Source organism: Eulemur rufifrons, chromosome 9 (genome assembly GCF_041146395.1).
Source record: "Eulemur rufifrons isolate Redbay chromosome 9, OSU_ERuf_1, whole genome shotgun sequence".
Taxonomy (NCBI): Eukaryota; Metazoa; Chordata; class Mammalia; order Primates; family Lemuridae; genus Eulemur; species Eulemur rufifrons.
In genome coordinates this window covers 44,601,609-44,613,926 of record NC_090991.1, presented here as the reverse complement: position 1 = coordinate 44,613,926, position 12,318 = coordinate 44,601,609, and the positions used below count along the sequence as shown (strand labels likewise).

At 34.1% G+C, this 12,318-nt stretch overlaps 1 protein-coding gene across 1 annotated transcript in view; it reads right to left on the bottom strand.

The window, feature by feature from the left end:
* HELZ (helicase with zinc finger) overlaps window positions 1-12,318 on the bottom strand; it is a 134,062-nt gene that overhangs the window by 98,482 nt on the left and 23,262 nt on the right. The window contains exon 6 of the mRNA XM_069482788.1: window positions 1,595-1,719. Coding sequence (XP_069338889.1) covers window positions 1,595-1,719 — 125 coding nt within the window. The remainder of the gene's footprint in view (window positions 1-1,594; window positions 1,720-12,318) is intronic.

The following is a 12,318-nucleotide window of genomic DNA, read 5'->3' as shown; positions in this document are numbered from 1 at the left end:
ACAGAGTCTCACTCCATCACTCTGGGTAGAGTGTAGTGGCGTCATTGTAAGCTCACTGCAACCTCAAATTCCTGGGCTCAAGTGATCCTCCTGCCTCATCCTTCCAAGTAGCTCGAACTACAGGTGCATGCTATGACACCTGGCTAATTTTTCTATTTTTAGTAGAGACAGGGTCTCACTCTTGCTCAGGCTTTTCTTGAGTTCCTGAACTCAAGCAATCCTCCCACCTCAGCCTCCCAGACTGCTAGGATTATAGGCATAAGCCACCGCACCCAGCCTACTTTTACATTTAAAAACCTAACAGATAAAACTGTAATATGTTTAACTTATACAGAAAAGTCCTTTAAAGATAGAATTTTCTTAATAATAAAAGAGATATATTCTTTATCATCTATTAAGAACTAAACAGCTATATAATTTTGGCATGTTAATAATATATTTTAGCTTTTAAGTTCATTTGTGGATTGGATGAAACCAAAAGACACTGCTAAACTAAACAATTCACTGCACAATAATTCCTTAGACAATGACTACATTATCCCTTGAGATGGGCCAATACATTACACTCAACAATGTATTAAGTACTTTCCCAATCTTTTCTTTTACCAAATATATTTATTTGCAGTGAAAACACAACTCTGCTCCAGATTTTCATAATCTATATCAATTCAGAAGACAAAGTAAGATACAGAGAATTCACACAGCACAGCAAAGTATACAAATACTTTCTTGCATTCACTGTTTTTCATTATGATTCCTGAAAAATATCAGCAAATTTTGTAACAGTTTACCAACTGGTGGGAAAGGGTTGTATCTCTTTTCTTCCAATTTTTGTACATTATCAACTCTAAAGTTTCAAAAAGTAGTCTTTCAATTATCTCAATCAAAAAAAGAAAACCCTAAAAAATTAAATGCAGTCAGATGCCGTGGCGCAACCCCAAACCTGTAGTCCCAACTACTTGGGAAGCTGAAATAGGAGGATCACTTGAGCTCAGGAGTTCAAGGCCATAGTGCGCCATGGTCACACCTGTGAATAGCCTCTGTACTCCAGCCTGGGCAACATAGCAAGACTCCATCTCTTAAAAAAAAATAAAAAAAGAAATTCCATATAAAAAAACTTATACCAAAGTCTGAATAGAATTAGATAGCTCCATCAGAGTGGTTACAGGTATTGACTTACACACACACCATCTTCAGAAACAAATGTAATTATTACTGAAACATCTTTTATAAATGATTGAATTTAAGAACTCTATAAGATCATATAACTACATGAGCATTTTAAAACTCAAAAATATTTCCAGGCTCTGTTAAATTATATCTTTAAAGAAAATCATTCAGTTATCTTATATTTTCAAATGATTTACAAGTCCCTGCAATTCTTATATAAATTATCACAAATGACAAAAATCCAATGATTAAACATCAGTTTGCTCAAGAAAAATGAGTACCATACCTCAAGATACTCATGATCTCTGATTTCTCACAGGAAGAACTAAGAGAAAAAATACAAACCAGTTTTTCCCACAACATATCTAGGGAGTCAAATAAAAGTTTATTTTCAGGTATTCATAATTAGAGCTCATCAACATACCAGGGACTCTCCGGTCAGTGACTTGGCAAGAATGGTGGATACAGGTTGGAGCTTTCCTTTCAGCTGCATGCAGTACAGCACCGTCCGGAAGGCATCGTCTCCCTTGGCCAGTCCTTCTCCCAGCACTGCCATGAAAGAACAGCCACAGTGAAACACATGACATTCAATACACGTTTTTCTTGATAAACACATTATCCCAAGCATGGCTTCTTATCTGCTAAAAGAATAACTCCAAATACCAGAGGCAAGCAGTGGTGTTTCAGTTCTGTCTAAGACATGCATACAAGGACAAGAAAAAACATGTGGCAAAGAACATACCAAACCTACTACAGCCAAAAGCCAGTTGGGGTCACACCAAAATCACAAGGAGAATCAATCTTAAAGCTCTCCAGGGAAAAATACTGTTCAACCTATGATTTCTGGGTAAATGAAGACTTTTCAACTGCTGATTTATTAGCTGAATAAAGTTCTCACATTCTTGACAGGGACACAAGACCCTATGCCATTAAAATGCATAAGAATAGAAACTGCAAATCTCAACATTAGATATACCTTAGCAATTAAGAATTAGCCTTTATTAAAACCAGCAAGATTAACTAAGAATCCAATTGTCTGATGGCTATAGAAAATGCTACTCAACTTGTGTGTAAATGTTTGCAGATTTTACCTAATATAATCATAAGGCCCACATGTTTCTAACAATATAGAATATACTCATTTTTATGCCATGTCATTTGAGATGATTTCTCACAGCAACTGCTAATGGTTCAATGAGTATAGCAATCTGCATGCTTCTCTTTATAGCTAAGTCCAAGATCCTATTATTAGTTTGTACATACTTTAGCTTGCTTTGCAAGAAAATAACTTGCTAAAAAAAATTTGGAAATTATATTTTTTCTAACTATTTCCAAAGAAATGTTTAAGTATCAGTAGTACAATATACCATATATATATAAAGTGCATTGGATCCATTCATATTTATTTTCATTGCTCTGAACATATCTTCTTGTATTGTTTATTACACAAATAACATTATAACAACACTAATAAAATCCTACATAATCTCACCACTCAACCAGTTTTCACTTATTTATGTTCTCCTTGAATTTTTATCAATATTTACATAATTTTTACATGATTGCAAGTGATGCAAACATGACAGTTTGTATTCTGCTTTTTCCCTTCAGCACATTCAATATTCTCCATATTATTAGAGTGTTTATATTTACCATATTATTAGCTAATGTTCCATCAAATAGATATATCAATTTATTTAACCACTCCCTTGCTCTAGAATGATTCCAATTTTTAACTGTTAAAAATAACACAACACGGCAGGGTGGCTCACACCTATAATCCCAGCTCTTTGGGAGGCCAAGGCAGGAGGATTGTTTGAAGCTAGGAGTTCAAGACCAGCCTGAGCAACACAGCAAAACCTAGTCTCTACAAAAAATTTTCAAATTAGCCTGGTGTGGTGGCACGCACCTGTAGTCCTAGCTACTGGGGAGGCTGAGGTGAGAGAATCACTGGAGCCCAGGAGTTCAGGGTTACAGAGAGTTATGATCAGGCCACTGCATGCTAGCCTAGGTAACAGAGCAAGACCCTGTCTCTATAAAAAAAGAATAATAATAAATAACACTATAATAAACATCTTTATGTATATATATCCTTTATTGAATCAGACTACTAAACTGAAAGTTGCAGTCTCTCTGTAAGGTTTTATTCAAATTCCTGTAGTTTGGTCCAACCTGTTCTCTCACTCCATCCATGTTATAGATCACTCATCTATTCAACTGCTACTGGAGAATTATAATAAGTGAATAACTGCAATAAAGTATCATTAAGAATGTCTTGAGCATCTTATAAAATTCCAAGGTAAGCCCATGTCTCCCTCAGATCTTACTATTCCTAAAACTACTCAAATATGATCTTGGGCAAGTCACTTTATATCTCTGGACCTCAGCGAGGCCATCTGTAAAACAGAAATATATTAATATATAAATTTGCTGTAAGGATCAAATGAAATAAGGGAAGTAAAATGCTTTGAAGAAAAGCAATGCTCCTACTAAGGTCTGAATTGTTACATTTGCTAAACCTGTTTCCTCCTCTGTAAAATGGAGGTACAGTAGCTATCTCAGAATGGCAAAGATTAATTGTGCTAATTATATAAAGTATCTAACACAGTTTCTTAGATAAATAAGAGTTCTCTACATATTACCTTTCCCTTCTAAAAATATTAAAGCAGCATTGAGAACTAATGAAGAAATATTCTAGTCCCTTTTTAGTAATTGAGATAATAAGAAACTAGTTGTCAAGAGCTGAAAAATATTTGGGGGAATGAAAACATCTAAGAATATTTCAACTTTAGATTAAATATGACTTAAGTCATGTTTAAAGAGTAATAAATCACATAATATTTTATAAACACCTTTCCTAGTTCTTTGGTTGTGTACAAGGTATTTGCTGCATTTTATTATGCGAAGGTTCTTCTATTACACTAGTGTCTGAATGTCTCAATATTTGTCAAAATTGTTTCCCTTTTCTCTCTCTCTCTCTCTCTCTCTCTCTCTTTTAGACAAGAAGCAGTACTAATGTACTTTCTTCCTACTGTTTTCCCTAATGTAATTCAGTTTATGTCTTGGTGGATCCCATATGAAGAACTATGGCAAAGAAATAGTCAATAATTATAGATAAAAAGCTCTCCTGCTATTGTATCATATAATAAAATTAAATTACAAGGCTGCCATCCTGGTCCCTTATTATCTTTAGTATCTTGAAAAAGCTTGAGGAAAAAAGCAAAGTATGGCCTAGTGCATTATTTAACTTGTCTCAGCTATAATAATTGAACTTGCCAAAACAGATGACATTAAAAATATAAACTAATCTTGAACAGTTGTAAAAAAGTTACAATTCTTTATAGATAAATTCTCTTCCCATCAACTATCTGTGAGATTCTGCTGTGCACACACGAACTTCTCAAACTGCATTGGTCCTTTCTGTTTGTTAGGAGTTACAAAGGAAGTCTGTACACCTCAGCAGTGTTGCTGCATTCAAGTCCCTAACCCCTTCATGCTTAAGTTTTTATAATATTCTCTAACACTTGAAATATGTGTTAGAAAATATTTTAGACTAGAAACTGAGTAATATTAAAGAAGTATACATTCAACTGTTTCAGCAAAAAGGCCTTTGTTAGAGTTTGATAGCCTCCGGCTATTGCAAGACAAGGATTAACAATTAAAAGGTAATTCCCATTAAAAAAATAAATAAATAAAAAATAAAAGGTAATTCTCCTTGCTTGTAAAGAATTATCTACAATAAGAAAGGTAATCTTGGCCAGGCCTGGTAGTTCACGCCTGTAATCCTAGCACTCTGGGAGGCCGAGGCGAGAGGATCGCTCAAGGTCAGGAGTTCAAGACCAGCCTGAGCAAGAGTGAGACCCCGTCTCTACTAAAAATAGAAAGAAATTAGCTGGACAACTAAAAATATATAGAAAAAATTAGCCAGGGATAGTGGCACATGCCTGTAGTGCCAGCTACTCGGGAGGCTGAGGCAGGAGGACTGCTTGAGCCCAGGAGTTTGAGGTTGCTGTGAGATAGGCTGGCGCCATGGCACTCTAGCTCAGGCAACAGAGCAAGACTCTGTCTCAAAGAAAAAAAAAAAAAAGGCAAAAGAAAGGTAATCTTCAAACAAGCTTAAAGTATAGCAAATGTTGAATATTATTCTCTATTTTCTTTAGTAATATGACCATATTAGGTTATTTCTTTTATCAAATTCTTAGTTATTTCTGAAGTGTTTTACTGAAGAGGTTAGTCTAATCAAGGTATTTTTCCAAAAATTTTCAAAAGAAATTTTTTATTACCATATAAACTAAATCCTTTAGTCATTAATGAAGTAAAATCATTGACTGCTCAGATATAATCATACACTTAGAACTAACACTTCAGGAACTAAATCAAAACATGAAAATAAATTCCCTTCCAAAATATCAACCATTTAATTTTTGACAATAAAATCACCTGCCATACACACACACATATACACATAAACATATATATACACATACATACATACACAGATATACAAGCATGTGCACACACACACACACACACACATATATATATACACACCCCCACACACATTTTGGGGAAGAGGGATAAAAGTGTATAAACAGACTTCAAACAGTGGAAGGCCTAAATTGAGTTATTAATTGAGGTTAAAATGACCATTTGTTGCAAGTATCAAAAAGAATGACATAAACCAAACTAAGAACACAGTGGAAAATATCTCATGGTGTCCCTCTTGCCAATTTTCCCCCTACTACTCTTCTCCTCCACCAAAAATGTTTCCCCTTGCCCTCTTCTTTAACTGTAATAAATAAATGCTTTTGAACATGTGAGCTGCAGCTTTTGTGGCATTTTATTTCCTTCCTACCAAGGCCTTTTGCAGATAAAATGTTTCCTTTATAAAAGGAAGATGAAAAATAAACAGCCCTAGTATTATTCAAAATTAGGCATTACCTAGACCTCTTCTGAATACTTCATCTCCAGCTTTAAATGCTGTAACATACTTTTTAAAAAATCTCTGCCATCTTCCTTCTTTCAATATACGGTCTTTAATCTAGTTACAAAAACCATTAGGAATATCTCTTACAGCCTCCTTGGGTATACAATAAGCTTTAAAGTTAAAATCTTATTGTTTATTTTTGGAAGTACCCTTTCCTTCAACTACAGCTCATTGTAAAGACTCATGGACTTGTTCCTGCTGAATGTTTTCACACTACAGAAATACAGGTCATTTCTCCTGGTTTATTTTCAGTGTTCCAGTTTAAATGTTAGAGCCAATTCTTTTAATGTCCCTCAACTTCCTCATTACTATACAAGTATAAAATAATTACATACAGTAAAAAGCTGACAACACAATTAAGCATAAAAACAAACCTGAAATCTGGTTCTCTAGAACATCATAAAAGGTTTTTAATTCATCTACATTCTTGAATAAACTTTTTACTTAAGGCATAGTTAAAATGATATTTGCAAAACTAGCCTGTGTGTGCGTGAGAAAGAAAAAGAGAATTTGCTGCTTACAGAGCCTTCAACTTCCCCTTTATGAAGGATCCTAATTGCAGAGGTGATTTGCTGTACAGTTACACCAAAGTTAACCTCTGTTAACTGTTCAACAACTGGATTAAGATGATTTTTCTATAGAAAAAGATCTGTTTAACTGTGCTTTTTATCTTAAAACTCCTTCATTGCTACCGTCTCAATTTCAGAAGTCAACATCTTGCTATCTCTGTTGTAAACACTCAAAGGAAATCCTGATTGTGGAAAAATTAAGATGTTTTCAAATTCTCTGCTAAGGCACTCCCTTCCTTCATTGTTTCCATGGTTAATTTGCTTGCTTTTTTTTTTTTTTTAACTAATTTGCTTACTGAGAAAGCTCATTTTGCTATTCTTCTGACTGTTTTCTTTGCCTTATGGGAGAGAGCTGTTTTCAGGTGTTCAGTCATCCTTAATTTCAGTTCCCTCTTTGGTACAATATTTACTGAGCTTTTATAAGGCAAAGTACTGTTCATTCAAAATCTCCTTTTATGTATAAATACAATTTCAGTTAATGCAAAATTAACACTCACAAATATTCCATGAGTCAAAAGTAACATGAAATACATAAAACATATCATCATGACTATAGCTGACACTCTGCATAAATCAGAAAATGCCTGGAGCAGATAGTCATACAACCATTATGAGACTCTTCCAATTTAGTTTACATAAGTTCAAAGACTATTAACATCTATTCATACAAAACAAAAATGGTTTGCATATTTAAAGGCTAACAGTCCTCAAAGTTAACTCAAATAAACTTTCACTTCTCTGATCTATATTGTCCCCAAATTAGTATTCCCATAATTTAACTTTTTTTCCTATCAAGTATACGACCTTTGTGTAAAAATAATTAATAGGTATTATGGGGAAATTAAGAGTGAAAATCAAGATACCATCTCATAAAGCCTTAAATTCCTGTCGGAGGACAAAACTGTGGTATAGCCATACTACTCAGCAAAGAAAGAATTGATACACACAATGGCTTGGATGGATCTCAAAGGCAACATGGTAAGTGAAAAGAGCCATCTCAAAATGTCTATTATTAGTACTCTATTATTCCATTTATATATCATTCTCAAAATGACAAAATTATAGAAATGAAAAACAGATTAGTGGTTTTCAAGGATAAGGAATCATGGTGAGGAGGGGTGCTGAGTGTGACTACAAATGGACAGCATCTTCACAATAGACAGTTCTCTACCTTTTTTTCTTGGTAGTTATAGGAGTCTACACATGATAAAAATGACACAGAATATACACACTTGTACTAAGTTAATTTCCTGATTTTGATACTGTTCTACAGTTATGTGAGATGTAATCACTGGAGGAAAGTGGGTGAAGGCTAAGTGTGACCTCTCTGTACTATCTTTGCTACTTCCTGTGAGCCTAAAATTATTTCAAAATAAAAAGTTAAAAATAAATAAGGAAATAAAGCTTGTATACATGAAATTTTAAAGAATGGTTGATGTAACTGGGTGTAAAGAACAATGACTTAAGAAATGTTAGTGGACTGCATCCCTATTATAAAAGCCTGGGAAATAGAAAAAACACTGAATGGACTTGAAGACCCAATTTTTGTCTCCACTTACAATGATCCTGAGCCTCAACTTTTTCATGTCTAGAATAAGGCTAGGCGCAGTGGCTCACGCCTGTAATCCTAACGGTCTGTGAGGCTGAGGCAGGATTGCTAGAAGTCACAAGTTCAAGACCAGCCTGAGCAAGAGCGAGACTCCATCTCTACAAAAAATAGAAAAATCAGCCAGGTGTAGAGAACTGTAGTCCCAGCTACTCAGGAGGCTGAGGCAGGAGGATTGCTTAAGCCCAGGAGTTTGAGGTTGCTGTGAGCTATGATGACGCCACTGCACTCTAGCCAGGGTGACAGAGTGAGACTCTGTATCTAAAAAAAAAAAAAAATAGAGTAAGATAGCTCTTTTTTGCTTTATTTTCAATTTTGTTATGCCAAATGGAATAATGTCTGCAAAACCCTGAAATATATACGAGCAGTAGTTGAGGATAAAGAGAAGAAAGACCTTTCAGATCAGAAAGACTTCACTTCAAAACCACAGTCCACTCTGGACTGGCTCTGTGCTCTTAAGCAAGTTACTTAATCTCACAAAGCCTCTTTCCTCATCTGTAAAACAGGAACGATAATACATGATTAAATAAAATAACATATTTCAAAGGGCCTGACCCTGAGATAATTCTGAATAAATACTGTTACCCCATTAACTAAATATTTTTTAAAAATTTTTTTTTCATTACCATAAAAACTAATCAAAACTCTTATGAGAAGAAAACTGGTTATAGGTGCCACTTTTCCCCCCAAGATGAGTGTAGAAGGTTAATTCACCTATCAATTTGCCTTTTTTAATGCAGTCAGCTTCTATTTAACATGGGTTGCTGGTTACTGAATCATTTACTTCACATGCCAAGTATCACCACAATGAACATTAATAGATGACCCAAACTCCTCTGTTTGCAATGATGATTTCTTAAATTAAGGAAACTCTGAACTAAGGTTTAAAAATCTTACAGCCTGGCCAGCGCAGTGACTCACACCTATAATCCTGGAAGGCTGAGGCCAGAGGATGGCTTGAGGCCAGGAGTTTGAGACCAGCCTCAGCAACACAGTGAGACTCTGTCTCTATGAAAAATAGAAAAATCAGCCAAGTGTGGTGGCACATATCTGTAGTCCCAGCTATTTGGGAGGCTGAGACAGAAGGATCATTTGAATCCAAGAGTTTGAGGTTAGAGTAAGCTATGATGACACCACGGCACTCTAGACTGGGCAACAGTGAGACCTCATCTCAAAAAATAATAAAAATCTTACAGCCTTATAAAAAATTTTATTGATGTTTATGATGATGAAGTTTGACCTACAAATTACATGTAGTACAATACTCTCTTAGTTGATAAGAATATTTCTTTTGATTTCACTTTGTCTATTTATCTCATTCATTTTTTAGTGTTTAAAAAAAAGTAAGTTTTCTATATAATGAATATTTCAAAGGCAGAAAAATAATCATTATCTCATGGAATTTTTCCTGTTAAGCCAAATACAATTTATATTCAGATATGAAAACTAATTTAACCACCTCACTTATCTGGTAGTCACTGGCTTGGCAATCTTCACTACCCAGAACACAACACTGAACTTGGAACTAAAATCCATGAACTTAAAGCCTATGTACTTTATTTTCAAGATGTCCTTGAGTCCTTCCCTCCCTCAAAGTCTACTTACTCTTATTGAAGTAGAATTCCAACTTTAAAATTTTATAACCTTTGATTAGCTCCTGGCCTAAACAAATCAGCCGTAAGATACATTTTGGGAATAACCAGGTAAATCTGATTATGGATTGGGTTTTATATATTATTAGGGAATTACTGTCAATATTATTAGGTTAATAACAATACTGTGGTTATATAGTAATGGCCTTATTTTTCAGAGATGCATATTGAAGTATTTAGGGGTAAATGTCATGATTGTCTATAATTATTTTTTAAGTATTTCAGAAAAAAGTGAATAAAGTAAATATGGCAAAACATTAATTGTTCAAACATATTTTTGAAAATATGAACATTTATTATAATATTTCCTCTATCTTCCTGTATGTTTTAAATTTTTCATAATAAAAAAAATTTTAAGATTTTTTAATTCGATGACAAAGACTGCCGGTCTTATTTCCTAACCCACAGCAGGTCAGAAGCAGCAAGTAGAGAAGAGGGGGAGGGTAGCTGCAATGAGGCATGCTGAGAGTTGCAAGGACTGCAAACTGATAGCCTGACAGTAAGAGAACAGACATCAAGACTACACTGTACATAAAATGCAAACATAAGAAATCAACGGTCTGGGGTGCTAAAGATAGGAGCTATCCACAGCTATCCTTGGAATCTTCTCAACATTAAAGCACTATAATAATCAACAAAGCTCAAGGTTCTTGCTTTTTATTAGTAACTGACTGCCTTCCCACAGTATTTTATTTTAAACAACTTGGTATACACTGCTTTTGCATTTAATAAAAAAATGACTATTTTCTAAGTTCTTACTTATCACATAAAGAGGAACAAGGAATGTACAGAATGTAATTAATGAACTCCTTCCTTATTGCAAGCTAACCGATTTTTCACTTTTACACACAGCACTGCAATGAACACCATTCTGAGTACAATTCTTTTCCTCTTTGGGATTATTTACTTGGGATACTATCCCAGAAATAAGATTAGTGGGTCAAAGGGTATGAACATATTACTAAGCTGCATTCCACTTCATACTCCATCAAAACCACAAGAGTATACTCATCACAACCTTATCTTAGACGTTGGTTAAACTTTTATTTTGGTAATACAAAAGTTGTAAGATAGTACCTAGTTTTAAAATACTAAATATTAATAAAACAACATAAAGATGTAACACTTTTCTTTCACCAAAAGCATTTACATTTCTGTGACTTTTCAGAAGTCATTTAACCTTCCAGGACTTTTGTTTGTACATCTCCAAAACAAGAAGACCACATCAACTTCACTAGTTCTCAGGGAAGTGATAATTAAAGAAAGAGGGACTATTTTTCACACATGAGACTGGCAAAATTTCAAGACTGACAGGTTCCACAGATAGTGAGATTACAGAGACTAGGCATTATCATATATTGCTGTAGGTTTGTACATCTGAAACTAATCTGACAGTGTCTACTAAAATTATAAGTATACATATTCCTTAGCCTAGAAATCCATCTTTAAGACTATCCTACAGAAACAAGGGCAAAAGTAATAAAGATTATATGTTTAATACAGGATGGTTTATGATGACAAACTAGAAAACTAGAACCACCTGAATGCCCATTAACATGAGAATGTTTGAATAAATTACAGCACATCCACACTATGGAATATTAAGCAGGAATTGGAGCTAGTGTATTAATTTAGAAAGATATTCATGATCTATTGGCACATAAAAAAGCAACATGCTTTGTGATGATCACATAATTCTTTTTTAATTTTTAAAGGAAAATCTCTATAAGAATTTGTATTTGTCACTATAGAGAGAGGTACAAAAGATCTTTCTCATATAGCAAACTAATAACGATTTCTTCAGATGAGAGAAGGAGAAATTATTCCCTTCTTCATATTCTTCTACATTATTTGACTTATTACTATTTGCTTACTAGGAAATAAATGTCCACAGACAGCAGGGATTTTTTTCCAAAGGAATATTGTACTAGATATCTCTCAAATTCTAATTAACTCCCAAAGCATATAATTCTATGAAGTGAGGTTCACCAAAAGGTCACTGAATCTTTAATGAATGGTTGAATTATGTTCAATACACCCCAGGAGTATGTAGTATAGTTTTGTAAGGTTTACAACAAAAATTGGTAATACTTCTCTAAGTGTTGACACAAAGGATTTAAGTAGGAAAAAAATGAACTTACATTAAACATCTCAGCACCACCACCCCCAAATTCTGGATAAATGAAATATTATTCAAATCACTGAGATGTGCAAAAAATTCCACCAAGTATGTGTGAGAATGTACACTGAACTCTTTCCTAGATTCATTCTAGTGAAATAACAATCACAAAAATAAAAATTCCTATACTATGAGTACTCAAAGAGCAAGAATCT